The sequence below is a fragment of the Sander lucioperca genome, chromosome 7, assembly GCF_008315115.2.
Source record: "Sander lucioperca isolate FBNREF2018 chromosome 7, SLUC_FBN_1.2, whole genome shotgun sequence".
Taxonomy (NCBI): Eukaryota; Metazoa; Chordata; class Actinopteri; order Perciformes; family Percidae; genus Sander; species Sander lucioperca.
In genome coordinates, this window is record NC_050179.1 from 32,712,402 (window position 1) to 32,730,725 (window position 18,324).

Below are 18,324 nucleotides of genomic sequence, written 5' to 3' on the forward strand. Positions count from 1 at the left end.
TACAGAATGATGGGACTTTATTACTGAGTTACTGTGTGTGTGTGTGTGTGTGTGTGTTCAGTGTAGTCTTAGTCAGTCGTTTCAGAACCAGATCACGTTTGAGCAGCCGGATGACTCGGAGGCCAAGAGGAGCTCTGAAAACATCACAGAGATCATCATCAACGTATGTTACGCACACACGCACACACACACACACACACACACACACACACACACACACACACACACACACACACACAGCAGTATTCAACCTGAAACAGGATGTAGTCCCTTTGTAGTCAGTAATATTTACATAGCATTCTGACTTATTTAAAAGTGGTTTGTTACCTGTTCATATCTCCTGTGTTCATGTGTGTTTACCGGCAGCAAATGTGTGTGAACTGCGGTCGGGTTGCGATGAGTGAGTGTACAGGCTGTCACAAGGTCAACTACTGCTCCACCTTCTGTCAGAGAAAGGTACGACTCACCTGAGAGAGCCTCTGGAGTACAGCCATGTTTATCTTTTGATTTCTTTCTCTTTTTTTTTTTCACAAAAAAAGTCAGGAGTAGGAGTAGCCTATGTAACTTTAAAAAAGTCAACGTTAACATTTGATTTCACACGTCCTGGGTCTGTTTGAACCATTGAACATCACCCTACTGAGCCAACTGGGAGGAAGAGTAAGGCCTTGTTGCCTCATATGTATGGCAGTGATAACTTACAATAAAAAACGCTCATTTAATCGGCTGATAACGTTCAAATGGGGGAGGTGTGATTCCAAACATATGATAATACTGTTTTCTAACACAATCTGATAGACAATGATTTGTTTACAAACTCAAATGGAAAAAGATACATGTTGTATTTTGTACATTTGTTTCTTTTCACAAGCAGAAATTAGCTTTATTTATTAGCTATTAGCAACAGTTAGCTGTTTGGAGGCTTAACAACAAACTGCTGTTATGGACGCTTTTATCAGGGTGACAGTACAAAGAAACATATCGTTGAAGATTGACGGTCATTGAAGTGGATCACAGATGCGTTTGTTTTTTTCTTCACTGCAGGACTGGAAGGAACATCAGCACACCTGCTGTCAATCAGGGGGCGTGGCTGTTCAGGAGGAGGAGCCAATCACAGCCCTCGACATGGACAAAGTGAAATGAAGGTGCCCACCGTCACCCACAGTAAACATGAGGTCGTCACACAGGAATTCCTTATATGGTGCAAAGAGGAGCAAGTCTGTTATGAAGACTTTGAATCTCCTCACTGGAACTTTTTATTGTGAAAGTCCCCTCAGACCGACAGGAAAAGACGGTCTCTGATTCTGCTGAGAGATGAACGTATAAAAACGTTACGGCTTTTTATTTGTAGAGCGAAGTTGGATTTTTTTTCACGTTCACTTCGAATGAGTTTCACTAGCAGTTTATTATGATGTTACAGAGAATATGATAACACGGTTTAGGGCTGAAACTAACTTGTTATTTTCATTATGGATTAATCAGTCAATTATTTATCCCCATAATGATTTTCTTTTAATTTCTTATCTTCCCTCAGTTACCGTTTTCTCTCTGTTGTTTCATGTAACAGTATTGTACTGCCATTTTGACTCCAGATAAACTGATTTAAATCTCCGTCCAGAGAACGTTCTGGTTAAACAAAGGTCAACACATCAATAAAACAAAAAGAAACCATATTAAATTAACCCCGCTCCCCACCCTCGCCAGTACTCAGAGATGAGTTATCTGTGTGTGTCTGTTGTTAGTGGTATTTTTTTTTATCATTTTGAGGCGCGATCAATTGTTGTCTGATTAGAAAAATACTTGATTTTTGAGTTTCTTTGTTTTTTCTTCCATCTAAAAGACCCATTTATTTAAATTATGTGAACGTTTCAGTTTGAGTCTGTTTTCTATGAAGAACCCCAGAGATACTTTGTGTAAATGTGATCTTGTGTTTTACAAGATTATAACATGATCATCTTTTAGGATTTTGAAGCTCTGTAGTTTTTTATTTTTTTTAACTTGGTTCAAGTGAATCAAACTCAGAAGCTCCAAAAAGACAGAAGTGAGTCCAGAGCCGCCAGTATTAAACCATTTAATGAAACTGAATTTAATTTCCCATATGGGATTCAGAAGAGACTTTTGTTGTCATTCATATCGTCTGATGTTTATTTAATTAAGTTAATAAAATCGGATTTCAGGTGGTATTTAATTTTTTCAACTTGAGTCTCTCAGCGTCATTCCTCCTGCGGATAGGTTTCCGTGTATTCTGTTTCACATTAATTTTTTATAGGATATGCTTTCATATTGAGTTTTCTGTGTTTAGCAGCGGAAGACAGAGTTTAGTTTTTAATATCTGAGACAGTCAGCAGTCAGGTGATCCGTCAGAGTGACTTCTGATGAATCAGCTCAGACATGATGACATTTGATTCTGCTGCGTCTCGGTCCCAGCGGCGCTCAGGTGTCTGCCCCCCACTCCCCCCCCCCCCCCCCCCCCACAGGAACAGACATTTATTACATTAACATTAATTAGGATCTGTAAATCTAGGCAACTTTAAAAGTCTTCTTTAAAGATCTTAAAGGGGAACTTTTTTGTCTTGGTCATGACAAGTTGACATTAAATTTGTTTGGGATGTCTTTGTCATGACAACTTGACATATTGTCATCCGGTTTAATTACGGACACTCCAAAGAAATTTAATGTCAACTTGTCATGACCAAGACAACTTCTGGTAATGTCACTTTGATTAATGTCAAGTTGTCATAATCAAGACAACCCAAACAATGTCAACTTGTCATGACAAAAATCGAATGATACTTAATGACAGAAGTCATAAACGTTTATGACTTGTTTATAACGTTTATGACACATTCATGACAGTGTCATAAAAAGGCAAGTCCTGGGGCCTCATGTATAAAAGACTGCGCAGCTTTCATACCAGAAGATGGCGTACAGCCAAAACTTGAAAAGTACCTAAGCTCTGAAATATTTACATGTATAAAACCGGGCGTACGCCAGGTCCTGCACACCTTTCCTTTATACATGACAATCCACGTGAAATTGAGCGCACGTGAACGAGCCACCGACCCCGCGTTGCCTCCTCCCATAAATTAATATGGAAATAACTATAAATGCGCCGCCGACGTCATTCTTTGTCCAATCACAACGGGTAATACCTCTGCAGACGGAAAAAAAAAGGTTGAGGTGCTGATCACGGGTGTGGAGGCGCGAAAAAAATGTTCTGTTTGGAGGTTATTGTCATCTTGGATAAGCAATAAAAGAAAATGCCCAGAGTGGCAAATGGTGACTGCACCGAACCATGGCAGAAATAAAAGAAATGTCGAACTGGAAATCAAGAGAATAGTGGCAGCGCCACACCAGTTACCAAACAACATGCATCTCAGTGTCAGTCCAAATTACGCACAATAAGCAGTTTGAAGTCACTGATGTAATGCCATTTATTTTTTAAGTGTTAGTACGCTCAGTGAAACTGAGTCCAGCGGGAGGGAGACCCGACTCAGAGGAGGAGAGGTTAGTGAGGTCAGCGTCTCCACGACAGGTGACAGTGCGCACGGAACCACTGCGCCACGCATGGATGAAATAATGAAATAGTAAATAGGACTACAGGAACAGAAATATGTGCAGAATTAAGACAGTCAAGACGGCCCAGTGTTTGGTGGACCGGGTACACCTTGTTCACTTACATAGCCTACAAATCACCCACGGGATCAATTACGCATCACATGAGTTTGCCCCCCCAACACAGCGTTTGTTCCTGGGGAGATGGATCCGTGCGTCCCGCCTCCTGTGCGCCATGGATGTCTGAGCCTCAGCAACTACAGAATCACAGGCGCTATTGCATTTTCTGTGCCGATCTTTTTGTTGCACAGTGAGTAGATATTTCATCTATGGGAAATACAGAGGATGACTGAAAGTATTTTCTAAGTGGATTTTTCATTCATTTCCCGTCCTCATGTTTAACAGAGGTTAAGTAGCCTGCAAATTAAACAGTTAGTAGTGTGAAAGTTGTGAAACATTATCCACATAAATGATCAAACTTTTATGGAGTATTGGCGGATACAATTGTTTTTTCATAGACAACGTCACAGACGTATGCCAGTAAGTGAAGGGGAAACTTTATTTTGTGATGTTTGGTGATTTTCGGCACTTTTCAGTTAGAATTCGCCACCTTACAGAGCCAGAACAGACTTTGCGTGACGGGCCGCACATTCTCACGTCAAGTTAATTCTTTATACATCCCAAAGGTGCCGTGAAAACCAGCGTACGCAAGCTTTTCGTGCGTACGCAACGTTTATACATGAGGCCCCAGGTGATTTGATTGACGTGGTGTTGGGAGGTAAGGTTGCTGTCGAAATTAACTGAAGTTGCAGATTGTGTGGGGAAGGCTCAGCCCTCTAATGATCAGTAAACTCTTCCAATTATATGAAAGTTGGAACATAATTGGCTGCAGCCTTATTTTGCACTGTCAAACTGCATAAAGTTGAGTATACACCATTTCCAAACATCTCATCATCTGGTTGATTGGACCATAATCTTTATCAACGACGTTTAATTTACGGGATTGTTCAGGTGACGCCAGATGTCCCTCTTTTTGGCTAATTTCGGCTGGATGTCCGTCACCTTCCGCTTTCTTTGTGTTGGCGTTCTCAACTCCGGTGGATTTCTGAGGACTATGGTTAACTGCTCCTCAGATCTCTGCAGGGTAAATCCAGACAGCTAGCTAGACTATCTGTCCAATCTGAGTTTTCTGTTAAACGACTAAAACAACTTTTGAACGTACACGTTCCACCAAAACAAGTTCCTTCCTGAGGCTATTTTGCAGAGGCACCGTCATTTTGTCCGGTGCTTAGTCCCGCCCAAAACGATTGTGATTAGTTTAAAGAAATGCCAATAAACCCTTAGCACATTTTTCTGGACTAGCCAGACCTTCCTGCGCAGCGCTGTGGAGGAGGGTCTGGCAATGCGAGACTAATTTGACCCCAAACAGAACCTTCTGAAACTGACCTGATCTTTAAAAATCAGCTACCGTTTTTCTGTCCACGCGCAGACCATAAAATCCAGCATTTTTATTTAAACTTTTATTCTGAAAAGATGAATTTCAACATATAAAATCAGTCTTTGTTGGTTGTGTGATGTAGTTGTTTTGCTTTTCCTCTGAGTTTGTTCCTCAGCTTCTTCACAAGTACACAAAACTCAAACAAACTTTGCTGTCGTCACATGTAGAAAAATAAAAACCTCACAGAGGACGAAAACAATGGCCAAGTACACAGACTACAGACAATAAATCAACAGTCGGAGGTTGCAGCTGAAAAATCGTCCATGCAGCAGTGGCAGTGGCATCGCCATCAGGCGTTCTTGGAGAAGCAGCGATGCAGGAACTTTTTGAAGAAGTTCCTGAACTCTGTGTTGAAAACGGTGTAGATGACGGGGTTGAGAGCACTGTTGACGTAGCCGAGCCACGTCACCACGCTCATCAGGGCTGGTGGGACATGGCAGACCTGACAGCGAGCTCGCATCGTGTGGAGGACAAAGAAGGGAGTCCAGCAGAACAGAAAGGCACCTGCACGAGAAGAAGAATCAGAAGAGTCCCTAAGAGTCTACATTAAGACAGAAACACCAAAAACCTCACTCGATTTTACCAACATTTAGATAAACTCCATTCTGAATAGTTAGATTTACTAATGAAGCAGGGCGTCACCAACTACTAACTTACTAACTAACCATACTAACAATTTATCTATTTACCAGCCCACTAACTGCATCCAGCCCTACTCTCAGGATGAATTGTTGATTAGTTAAGGAAGCAGAGCTTCACCCACCAATTTACTTTCATACTTCACAAACCTATGAACTACCTGAAAACCTCCCTACCAATAACCACTGGTAGATTATCCTTGGGATGCCATCTGAATGGTCAGATAAACTAAGGAAGCAGAGCTACGCCTCCCTATTTACAAACTTACTGTACTTATCAATCTACCAACTCACCTCCCAAGGTAATTTTTTTTTACAGTTTCAGCAGTGATCCAGAATGAAAAACTTAATGGACAGTTTGTTGCTTGGGGTGGAGATGTGTTAACATTCTACATTTTTATTTTTTTTCCTTTTTAATTTGTTTGTAATATACGGAGAATTCTGCGACCGCAGATTCTTTGTGGGCCTGGTAATTACCAACCTAAAAACCTACCTACCAAAGTACCAAGTTCCCCCATCTTCAAACCTACCAACTCACCTATCTATCTACCTACCAACTCACAATTTACTTACCTACCCTCCTACAAAGTTACTTACTTACAACATACTTACCAATATACACAAACTGACCGACCAATCTACCAATTTGTTGCCGAGTCAAATGAGATAATGAGGCAACTTGAGCTCACCTACCAAGTTACTTACTTACCAAACTACAAACTGATCTACCTACCAGCCTAACTTCCCCACCAGTCTGCCAACTTCCTATCCATGCACCTACAGATCTACCTACCTATCTACACACCTCCCAATCTACCTACCTACCTACCTATATGACCTTCTAATGTAAGTGATCATGTAAGTTTTTCCACAGGTAGCAGAAAGTAGATCAGTGGTAGTTAAGTGTAATTTGCTGACAGCCAGTGGCAGAGTTGTAAGAATATTTCAGTAAAGAAAACTATAGAAAACCAGACCAGAGTTTACTCAACAACAAATAACTGCATTATTTTATCTGATTCTATTAATGCAGATTTGCCAAATCTTGCGTTGGTAAAACTATTTGAAAATGAGTTTTCTTTATATAGTTAAGCCTTGTCCTCGTGTCACCTGAACTGTTAGGTGAGCTAATGAAGCAGAGATGCATGAGAACTACCTGCACGCTGAAAATCGTGTCTGACCGAGCCTTATGTAATAATTGGATTTCAGATTAAAGGGGCTGCAGGATTAGCTGCTATGTGCTAAAGGGAATCACTTCAACGTATTAGAACCAACACTGCTATTAATAGGACGACCTTTTCTAACTGATGTGTTAGTGCCTCTGAACAGACATCAGAGGTGGAGGTGTAGCATTCAGGTACCCACAGTTCACACTGTATCACAATTCATGTAAGTTTTTTGGGTAAATGGATGGATAACTTTTTACTAAATCTTTTGTAACTCTAAAGTAACTTTGCGATAACTAATCTAAATGTTTGGGAGCTAATGTTTGTTCCATGTGAGACCAAAGACAGTCATGGTTGGGCCGAAACGGTTTACGCACTGACACGTAACACTTTGCATTAAAGTTACTAAACTCAGATTTTTTACTAGGCGATGATATCAGTTTTGTGTCTTTGAGTTCAGTGAACAAACATGTCCAGGATGTGTCACATTTGGCAGACAATGTGTGGATTAAGACACCAACTAATTTTAGAACGTAACAGATTACTTAATGACCATCACACAGTATTTACATTGCAGTCCCTAAACCTTTTAAGACATTTTGGAGGAGTCGCCTTGTTCACTGTTTTACCAGGAGTTGATCAGTTTCGTGTCTTGAGTTCAGTTACAGAGTTACATTTGACAGACAATGTGCAGGTTTAGCCACCAACTCATTTTGGAATCGACCTACATTTTCCACCAGATCAGGTCATTATGACTGATTTAATCAATCATCAATCTTGCTGTTAGACGATCGGGTGGATTTTGGTCATTTTGGTCAGCTTTGAGCAGTTCTACAGAGTTATTTCATGAGTTGACTGTGCTGTGATGGAAATAAAACTGACAGATTGTCTTCATCTTCCAACCGACTGCAGCTTCATATCCTTCTTTTTTTCCTTCCTGCTTTCTGTTTGAAATTGGAATTTGCAAAAAAGTAATGCTGCCTTTCATCTTTTTTGTCGTCATTGTTAAAGACACGGTCGTTGTGTTTGAGCATTCAGAACACAGCCGTGGGCAAAAAAAGGCTGGCGAAGTGAGAGTGCACCACGACCGGCAGCTCGCGGTGCTCTGTACCCACTGTGAGTTGACACAACATTAGCTGAGGCGTTGTTAAGTGAGCTAGTGGGCAAACGACTGCTCTAATTCACATTAAACTGAACATTTCCATTGATGGTGAAGTGAGACAAGGTGAATGGGACTTCTTTGGGACTATTTATGTGGACGTTTCTATCCTCATTCATCTCGTTTCCTTCTTGCACAGCCGCTGCAGTTGACACACCTGTAAACACAATGTTATATAAAAATAAACAATAAATACACAAACGTCCACATAAATAGTCCCAAAAAAGTCCCTGCCGGTTGTGGTGCTTTGTCAGGTCAGCGGTACTGAATATTGTATGTGGCATTTTCTATTGCAGGGTGCAAATGTTCCACCAAAACAAGTTCCTTCACAAGACTATTTAGCAGAGCCACTGTCGCTGCGTTCGGAGCTTAGCGCCGCCTAAGACGACTGTGATTGGTTTCAAGAAATGCAAACAACCCAGAGAGTTGTTTTCTCCCATTCCAGAATGCATCTGTGGTGTAGCCAGACCTTACTCCACAGCACTGTTGAGATAGGTCTGACAATGTGAGACTACCAGAAGTGTTGCTGGAGTTATGACCCTTTATGACTGTTTCCTTTCTCCGTGCACTTTGAAAGCAGGTGCAGTTGTGCCAGTAACCCCTGACTCTACAGCGGCTCGAGGCCCAGAGCTCACCACTATATTGTGAGATCCCTCAGTTTCAACTTGTGGCATTCATCAGGCTCACAATAAGTATACAATAAACTACAAGTGTTGCTGAATTCTGGATCCTTTAATCTAGTTGCCCAGTTTATTGGTAGTCCAGTCTTGTGTGGTAGGGATAAAACTGCTTAACAGGAAGTGAACTCACCCACAACGACAGGAAGCACCTTCATGGCCTTCCTCTCCCGGTTGTTGATCTTGGCCGTCTTCCTCCTGCGAGGGTCGGGGTTGAACTTGATCTCTGTGAAGCTGACGGTATGCACAGGGCCGCTTCTGTACTCTGAGTGGAAGGGCTTTTCTGTGGACGGGAAGGTGGACGGCTCATCCAGATTCTCCGTCAGTTCCCTCTCTATGATGGGTGGCAGCGGCGGCGGCAGTGAGGCCAGCGGTGGCAGCGAGGCGGCGGCCTCCTGCAGCTTGCGGCAGGCCGTGATGCTGTTCTTCAGCTTGGCTTTACGTGCCTCCTCCCAGCGCCGCAGGCCGCGGAACATGCCGCAGTACAGCAGCAGCATGATGGGACACGGGATGAAGAAGGAGCACACGGACGAGTACAGGACGTAGTCGTCGTTCTCTAGTTTGCACTCGGTGGGGTCGCGGCCCGGCACGTTGTTGATGCCGAACATGATGGGTGAGGCCACCGCCAGTGCCATGATCCAGGTGGCCGACAGCAGCACCGCCTGCCGCAGGTCCACGTGCTTCCTGTTGTAGGCAAGAGGGATTAACACGGCGATGAACCTGCAACAAGTGAGAGACATTTTAGAATCTGCGGCCCCTGAAATGACAAACTGACAGCCCGTGAGAAATTTCTTTTTCCTTTTCTTTTGTTTTTTTGTTCTTCAGAATGATTTAGATATTCTTAAAGGTTTAGTAAAGATAAATGTGCAGTTTGTCCTGAGGGTGGCGCTAGAAGAAAAGTCAAAGGATCATTAAAATCGAAAACAGGTTTCATGTGTTCTTGCCTTCAGCGCGGGCGGGGCGCTGCGTACGGTGCTCTGCGTACGGTGCTCTGCGTACGGTGCTCTGCGTACGGTGCTCTGCGTACGGTGCTCTGCGTACGGTGCTCTGCGGACGGTGCTCTGCGGACGGTGCTCTGCGGACGGTGCTCTGCGGACGGTGCTCTGCGGATGGTGCGCATTGTTGCCGCGAACCATCTTGTCTTTCATACTGATTACGGTCAGAGCGGCTCAAAGAACTTCTTCTCTCCTGTAGCCAATCATTGTGCGTTGTTATAAAATGTTGGAGGCCCTCCGCAGACCCTCCGCGCCCAGGTCACGTTTGTGTCATATCGCCGTCCGCACCCCACCGAGCACGCTGAATGCAAGAAGCATGAAACACGTTTAACAGGTTCATCCTCTGGTGAGCAGGAACATTATGAAGACATTTTAGGACAACCTGAACGATAGTTTGAGTGGATAAAACACTATTTTCTTCAGCAGGGGACACTACTGAAGAGCTTTTCTTTGTGTTGACACCTCAACTCAAGAGTAAAAATAAAAAATAAATAAAAACGGTTTAAAATAACAACATAAAATACAGAAATAACAACAAAAATAACAACATAAAATACAGAAATAACCACAAACATAACAACGTTCACCTTTCATTATCTTATTAATTGCAACCCTTTAAAAGTAATTAACTTGAATCTTGACAGAATCAGAGCACTCTTCTTTCTTTGCCGTTCCAAAATGAATCAGATTCACAGCGTTTTTATTTTTACAGCAGACAATCTGACCTTTCACAGCCGGATCTAAAAAAGTTAATGATGCTTTCATGCAGCAGTTAATTGATTGACCGGTCAAAATGTCCTTAGTCATTTATTTAATTCTTTCTTTAAATAGCTAGTCCCATTGAGATCAAAATGTATTTTTGAAGTGACATTGCACAAAAGAGGAACAATGAGCAGGGACAAAAACACAGAGTATTCGTCATAAATAACTAAAAAACTATTATAAGGGGTATTCAAAATAGCAGTGCTCAAATGCTTGAGTTAAATATTTTAAAATATTGTAAAGAAATGAGAGATTTTCATCCCAACGGTAACATAGTAGCCAGTCTTTTCAAGTTCTGCTTGGTACAGATAAACATTATGAGTTGAGCAACAAAAATACTTAAGGTTCGGAAATCATCAGGCATTGGCTTGAAATGAATCACGTAAAACTACTAAATTGAGATCGTAACTGCGTCATGAACTCCGGAAAAGTCGGTTCATTTCATACTTTGTCACTTCACTTCCTCATTTGCTCCCCTGATATTTACTACAGCCACGAGAGGTCGCTGCCTAACAGCCAACATACATATGGGTCGTCATGTGCATGCTTGCACAATCGACCTATACGGTCGTTTTCTGGGTGAGGACGGTCTGAATGAGGACAGCCAAAACGGCATTATAAAGGTTTGCACCAAGATTACTGGAGTTCAGCAGAGAGACTTAGGCTCCCTTTGGGAGAAACAGGTGGCTGAGAATGCAAAGAAAATTATCAGCCAACCAGACTGCATACAGAGTTCTCTATAATGCCTTCGGGCCGGCAGTATAATGTGCCTCCGGGGAGAACTAATCGCTATTCCAAGTCTTGTATTACTTCTATCAGGCTGCTCAACACAAACAATGCTCATCTTAAACGATGGCTATCACAGAGACTATAGGAATTTTTTTTTTATATTGATTTATCATTGCCTTTATTTATTGTCTCTTATGTATTGCTTTTATTTAATGCTTTTAGTTATTGTAACCTGTCCCCATATCTTTTTAATATGTTTCCTCCGGCATCTTTAACATTTTTTAACTACTGTTTGCTGCAAATGAATTGCCGATTGGGATTAACTAAAGTGTCTGAACTGAACAAAAGACGTACTTCTGACTGACCTCTTTAACTTTCAAGAACAAGAAATTTGAATAATAGTCTGGCTCGGGGGCCCCCCCTCAGCGCCTGGACCCATGGTCCTTCTCAGTAATCCATCCCTGAATGACAGCAAGTCATCAGTCAGTTTGCTGTTAAAAACCTTCAAACCTGCAGAGACACCAGAAGCCTGTGGACAGGTGGACTCTCTGCAGACCATCGGGATCTGTTTCCTTCCCGCTCCCATTGAATTATTCAGACTCTTAAACCTCTAACTGCTCCCGGCTGCTTCAAAAAGCTTCAGCTCATCACCATCAGTCTACGTTAGCGTCACTGCCGCCATCAGTCTCCGATGTAATCATATTTATCTGGAGTTGGGACACCAGATTCGAGCAGCAGCTTCGAGTTTCATCCTTCAAGATCAGCCGAGAGTTTGGATAATCTCGTTGCGTCAATCTAACGAGATGCATTCCTTCATTTGAGGCTTTAAATTGTTCGGATTTTTCTTCTTTTGGAGCTTTTACAAGAAACACACAAGAAGGTTATCGTCATATTTCGACATGAGAGTGAACTGTGCAATGATGTCTGCTGTTTGGTGGAGAGCTGAAACGTCCTCAGGACTCTGGTTTTGATAATCAGCTGGTTGACCTGGGACCCGAAGGCCGTTTTAAAGCTCCGGTTATGACACGGAGTCTGTGAGTTACGACTGAACTTTGACCCCTTCCTTTTAATCACCTGCACAGAGTTTACTCTGATATTCCTGCAGGACTTTTAGGTTTGTTTGTGCTGCAGAGCTTTGTCTGAATCATTTGCATCTTCCTCACTACTGCTGGAGGAAATTCACCGTGATAAAAACAGTTTGCTCCGGTGAATCATTCGGTCAAATCTAGGGACTTTTTTTTTTAGGTGTTCTGGATGAATTTGTTGAATTGTTTTTGGTCATGCTAGCAAGACGGTGGTCGGTCATTCTCCCTCTATAATTGTATACAAACATTCATAAGTCTCCAGACGATAAATCCTGACATTGGTGGTCTCCAGACTTTCCCACTGATCTTCAACTGCAGATGTAGATATGTACCCAAGATGTTGAAACTTTCCATTATATTCAACGCATGACTTGTCCTCTATGCCGAGTTACAGACGTTGATCTGAACTGCTTCCATCTGCTGATGAACCAACGTATTAGCATCAAAAAAATACTTAAAAGTACCAAAAGTAGAAGTACTCATGCTAAATTGCTCATTTCAGAATAATATATTACTTAATCATTACCTGCATTACCACGTGAATGGGTTTGTACGATACTGTATGAAAGATTCTCCAGACTTTGTAAGAGAAGTTGTAGTTGTAATTTTGTGGTTTTGAGTGAAATTTCTCCCCAATTGTCCTTGTTGAATTTTTGGATCATTTGTTTGTTTGTGTTTTCTCTTTCGGTTCTAGGGTCGGCAAACGGCCACTTCATTAGGTACGCCTGTATAATGTAATGTAATCAATACCAAAACTCTGCCATGAATTTTACTTCTAGGAAGCTTAGAGTTTTCCAGTTTCTGTTGACTGACACTGTCAGAAAGGTATATTTCTACTTTAAGTTTATCATTGAGGTTGTAGTGGGTGGCGGTGTTATACCGGAGTGCATTAAATTGAAAGATGTTTCTAATAGTCCACCCCCTTTTTGAAGAAACAATTCGCACATCCAACAATTCTTCGATGCAGGTGCGTTGAAAAATATCACATTAGACCTGAAAAAGGAAGATTTGTTTCGGCCTCTCTAGACTTTCGTTTAGAGTTTGTTTCAACCATTGAAAATACTCGTACGTCTCTTCAATAAATGGTGATGCTGTCGCAGGAGCAGAGTGTGGGATCTTCCTGTTTCAAGTCTAATATTCTGCCCTTGTCATGCATGGTGTGGACAAAATATTGCCATACAGCCGGCAATGCAAGACTAAAGTGTGCCTAATGAAATGGCAGATGAGTGTATAGGATAAACAGTATATACACAAGTAAGATTTTGGATGCAGGCCATTGCTTGTAACAGAGTATTGTATCACGGTGTGGTATTGGTACTTTTACTCAAGTAAAAGATCTGAATACTTCTTTCACCACTGCCACCACTTTTGTTTACTACAATGACTTGTTCAAACCGCTTAAAAGCTTGCAGCACATTCCAGGTCAAAGATCAGACATCTACATTTGAATCGTATTTTCACAGACAGACCCGCTGGGTGTGTGTGTGTGTGCGTGTGTGTGTGTGTGTGTGTGTGTGTGTGTGTGTGTGTGCGTGCGTGTATATTAGTCTTGAATATTATAGTTACTGTGTCATCTTTTCTTGATTTTTGTTTGGGTGGGTGGTGATGATGAACATTAGGGTTTTATTGATTCTTCATCATATTTGTGTGTGTGTGTGTGTGTGTGTGTGTGTGTGTGGGGGGGGTGTTTAGTTGAGCACCGACCTGTCGACGCTGATGGCGCAGAGGTTGAAGATGGAGGAGGTGCAGAGCATCACGTCCATGGTCATCAGGCCGTCACAGAGGGTGGTGCTGAGGGTCCACACGCCGTCCTGGAACTGAGAGAGACACACTCAGTACATCTGCTGATGAAGACTGTGTGATTAGGTCAAAAGCCCCAGAAGAAGCCAGTAAGTGGACCTTGTTTGAGATGTTTTTTTTCATCTCTTGTTTCTTTATTATATATTTATAATGAATAAATGAGATATACAGTATATAATATAATTAGGTTTTTGTGGTCAAATGTGTGTTTTTACAATAAAAACAGAAACAAGTTCAGTACAAAACAAATAACTGTGAGGACGAAACAGCGTAATGGATAAATACACAGAGAGGATAAAAGAACAGCCATAATTAATCAATGTTTCTATTGTCATCTGTGGGGCTCCCTCGGCTGACCCTTGAACCTCCGGAGCTGAGCTGACCTCTGGAGGAATGTGTCTGCGACTGTGTTGGACAAAGACTGACTATGTTTGGACTCAAGTGTTCAAAGTTCATCTGAAATTAGATTTTATGGATGAAGTTTTTTTTCTGCCAAAGAATAGTTTTAGAGTTGAGTAAGTTAAAGATGAATTAGGCAAATTAATGAGGGCAAAATAAAACAAAGCCAATTTAAATGTCTGCTGCTGTCGGATGAGGTGTTGTAAAATCCGCTCAGTGATGTCATGGGAGGGGGTGGGGCTTCACTTGAGGGTCAGCTGGAGTTCAGAGTTAATGGTTAAAGGGACAGTTCACTGATTTCAAACCCCGGGCCTCACTAACATGTTTTTTTTTTAAACTGAGACCCAAAAAAAATATGGATGGATGGATGGATTGGTGGGTGGATGGATGGATGGATGGATGGGTTGGTGGGTGGATGGATGAATGGTGGGATTGATGGATGGATGGATGGATGGATGGATGGATGGATGGATGGATGGGTGGATGAATGAATGGTGGGATTGATGGATGGATGCATGGATGGATGGATGGATGGGTGGGTGGGTTGGTGGGTGGATGGTGGGATGGATGGATGGATGGATGGATGGATGGATGGATGGATGGATGGACAGACATACTGACACTCCTCTGGATGGATGGACAATAATTATAATCCCGATGTATTATATTTTATACTGAAATGTACCATTCTGCATAACATTTTTTGGTACTTTAATTACGTATAGCTACAGCAACCTGTATCTCAAACAAATGTTTTTACCCAAGTAAAATTATGAATGACTTTTATCTGAAGCACAGTATTTGTACATTGTGGTATTTGTTACCACAATGTAATGTTTAATCACACTTTGATGAACACGAATCCATCACAGCAGATGCGTAAAACAAGGTGCGTCAGGTTCAACTTTTTATTGATCCCGCATGTGCAATAAGAACTTGTAATTCTAACTTTCTCCTTGTTCATCTCAGATCTTTCTCTTATCCCTGTTCTTATTGTTTGTTTTTTCTCTCATCGCTTGTAACGTCCTCTATTGTGTTTTTCTTTTGTTTATGTTTTTAATTTTGCCTTGCTGTGAAAACAATTTCCTCAATAAAAATCTGAAGTGTGAGAACAAAAGATGCAAATGTACTGTGTACTTGTTGATCTGCGTGGTTTAAGGGATTTGTAAGGTGTAAAACCCTCTAATCAATCCCTGACCAAATGACATGACAGCCATTCCTTAAATAGCCGCACATTTTGATTTAAAGTGACAATTTTTGTGATGACTTTCATGCTTTTTGGGGTTGATTTGAAGAGATTTGTAACCCTTAAACCCACTTGAACCAAGCAGATACTTCATAAAACACATAACAGTGCATTAATTGAGTTGGAAGAGATCAGAGGAAACAGAGAGGAAGCGCTTTGAGTGTCTATGATAAAGAACTATATAAATTAATTAATTATTATTATTATTTTAAGGATTAAGAATCCATTACACTTGCTGCAGAGACAGACAGACCTGCACCTGGACTCTGAGGACATGTGTGGGGCCCCTGGAACAGAGTGGGGGCCCCTGGAACAGCTCTGCAGGCAGCTGTAAGGTCAACATTTAAAGTAGAAAGCAGCTGCCTCACCTGTAGCTATACCCAAACTAATATTCCCACAGACGGACAGTGTGTTTCCGTCTAATCTCACCTCGGAGTAGACGAAGAGCGGCAGCACGAGCACCGCGAGCATCAGATCCGCCACCGCGAGACTGACGATGAAGTAGTTGGTGGTGGTCTTCAGCGCCTTCTCGGTGAACACGCTCAGACACACCAGCAGGTTCCCGCAGATGATCACAACGATCAGCAGCACCCCGAACAACAGGGCAGGCACGTTGTGTCCCCCAGCGGCCGCCTCCGGAGCCGCCGCTGCCGCTGCAGCCGCCGCCTCCGCGCTCAGGTTACCCGCCATCTCCGCCGCGGCTCCTCCGCTCCGTCCCGGTCCGAGCCGCAGCAGCGCGGCCAGCGGACTCTCATGAAGGCCGGGCCGGACTCTGGTCTCCGCACTGTGGTCTCATCACGGTGTCAGGGAGACTCTTAACAGACTCTACTTTGGAGCTTCAGAGTGTTCCCGCTGCGCACTTTACGCAACAAAATCCTCCGCGTAAAAGATGGTGGAAACAGGTGGAGTTTGGTTCTATTTCCAAAATAAAACACGCATCTACACCCTTAACTCATAATTGCAACAGGTGCTGATGAAGTTGCGTCTGTCCTCTTGAGAAGGGAACATTTTGTGTCGCGAAGAAGAAATCAAAAAGCGCATAAAATCCTCAAATCATCAGAAGGTTGGAGAGGAAATCCAAAGTGTCCTCTGTTAAAAGCTCAGGTTGAAGAGTGACGACCAGCGTCGCTGCGGTCAGACCGCGGTGAGTGCGTCGGACTGCTGGTGTTTTCAGCTCCGGTGAGTTTACCTGCAGCCTGCCAAATTAGCCGATTAAAGCCGCTTATCAGCTGCGCTTTACAGCGTCCTTCAGTCCTTGAGCTGCAGCAGGAGACAGTTTGTACATCTGTCTGGCTGACGCTCTGCCTGCCTGCCTGCCTGCCTGCCTGCCTGCCTGCCTGCCTGCCTGCGTGTGTGCGTGCGTGCGTGTGTGTGTGTGTGTAATATCCACAATTTAGGATATAGTCACAGAGAGTCGCAGCAACAAGCAGTGAAATAATTAATATAATTTAATGTGTACAACAGAGGCAATGAACCAAAATCCAGTTAAAACTGCATTATATCACGTTAAAGATGTAGGCCGAGGTATTTTAATGGATTTTTCTTTTAGGGTTATTATGAAATGATAATACATAGCCTATACTTGTTTTCACTTTGGTTTAGTTTTCACAGTCAGATCTTAAGTAGGCTGAAAGTAGAAACACTCGCGTTTGTACCCGTTAAGATAGATAGATAGATAGATAGATAGATAGATAGATAGATAGATACTTTATTCATCCCGAGGAAAATTTTAGGCATCCAGTAGCTTAGACAACAAACACACATACACACATATATCTCACATACATAAAAATCAAACAGAAATTTAAAGAGTTAACAATTTGTGAAGTGATTACAAAGGTCTGGTATGGACTGACCATGTGATGCATGTTAAAATAGGCTATAGGCTACTTAATGTTGTAATTATGGGCTCTGGAAATGAAGGTGTGAGCAGAGAGCTGCAGGGTCAGACAGGAGGACCCCCCCCCCCCCCCTCCTCCCCAGACACAGACAGCCAAACAGCAGGAATCCTCTGCTGCTGTTTACGCTCAACATCTGGATTTATTTAAATCAGGAAATCAGGCTCACATGGGCGGAGGCTGTTTGGAACTATAGAGTGTAATATTTCTTCAGATACAATTTCACACTGCACACATTTTATAAGAACATTTAAAAGTGCCCTGCCACCCAAAACCGATTTTACTTGTATTTTTTGAAATATGTTAGGTCCATATGTGTTTGTGTTATGTCGTGAATGTGAAAATGAACTGCTACCCCCTGTCAGCTCTAGCCACTGAAAAGAAATACGCAGAGAAATCAGGCCAATTACAAAAGCTGGTCAGTCTGACGTCATGTTGTCTGAGCTCATTACTATTCATGAGCTCGCCCAGTTGCGCTGAGTAAAGGATGCTGATAGCCAGGCTCTCATTGGCTAGCTGTTAGCCAATCAGAGTCAAGCAGCTTAGCTCGTTGAATATTAATGAGAACTGGCACAAATTGAGCTGAGTCTTCCTGCAGGCTTTCTATACCACGCCACAATGGCTTGAAACAAGGTAACCAAGGCATTTTTTTCCACAAAAAATGTTACAGAGTCCATGGTAGAACTTCAGACATTACCACAAAGTAATGAAATAGGTGTGACA

At 42.4% G+C, this 18,324-nt stretch overlaps 2 protein-coding genes across 3 annotated transcripts in view; one reads left to right on the forward strand and one right to left on the reverse strand.

Moving 5' to 3' along the window:
- The window catches only part of deaf1 (DEAF1 transcription factor), an 18,038-nt gene extending 15,825 nt beyond the window's left edge, over positions 1–2,213 (forward strand). Inside the window, exons 11-13 of one of the 2 annotated variants that reach the window (XM_031279761.2) lie at positions 62–163; positions 367–456; positions 1,042–2,213. In XM_031279761.2, coding sequence (XP_031135621.2) covers positions 62–163; positions 367–456; positions 1,042–1,140 — 291 coding nt within the window. In that variant the 3' untranslated portion in view covers positions 1,141–2,213. Of the gene's footprint in view, positions 1–61; positions 164–366; positions 457–1,041 lie in introns of those variants that run through there. The other variant, XR_004897780.1, reaches the window with a different exon arrangement.
- A 2,832-nt stretch (positions 2,214–5,045) lies between these two features.
- Positions 5,046–16,959, reverse strand: drd4a (dopamine receptor D4a). Its single transcript, XM_031279791.2, has 4 exons — positions 16,133–16,959; positions 13,963–14,075; positions 8,821–9,407; positions 5,046–5,554 (listed from the first exon to the last, which is right to left on the reverse strand). Exons 1-4 carry the CDS (start codon positions 16,391–16,393, stop codon positions 5,340–5,342), a joined length of 1,176 nt encoding a protein of 391 aa, XP_031135651.1. The 5' UTR covers positions 16,394–16,959; the 3' UTR covers positions 5,046–5,339.
- Positions 16,960–18,324: the final 1,365 nt, after the last annotated feature.

Bases quoted from the DNA above. Each gene is read 5' to 3' on its own strand.
- drd4a (XM_031279791.2), bottom strand. From the start codon at position 16,393: ATGGCGGGTAACCTGAGCGCGGAGGCGGCGGCTGCAGCGGCAGCGGCG. The intron at 14,076-16,132 runs GTGAGATTAGAC...TGTCTCTCTCAG, and splicing joins CGCTCTTCGTCTACTCCGAG to TTCCAGGACGGCGTGTGGAC. The intron at 5,555-8,820 runs GTGAGTTCACTT...CTTCTCGTGCAG, and splicing joins GGTGCTTCCTGTCGTTGTGG to GTGCCTTTCTGTTCTGCTGG.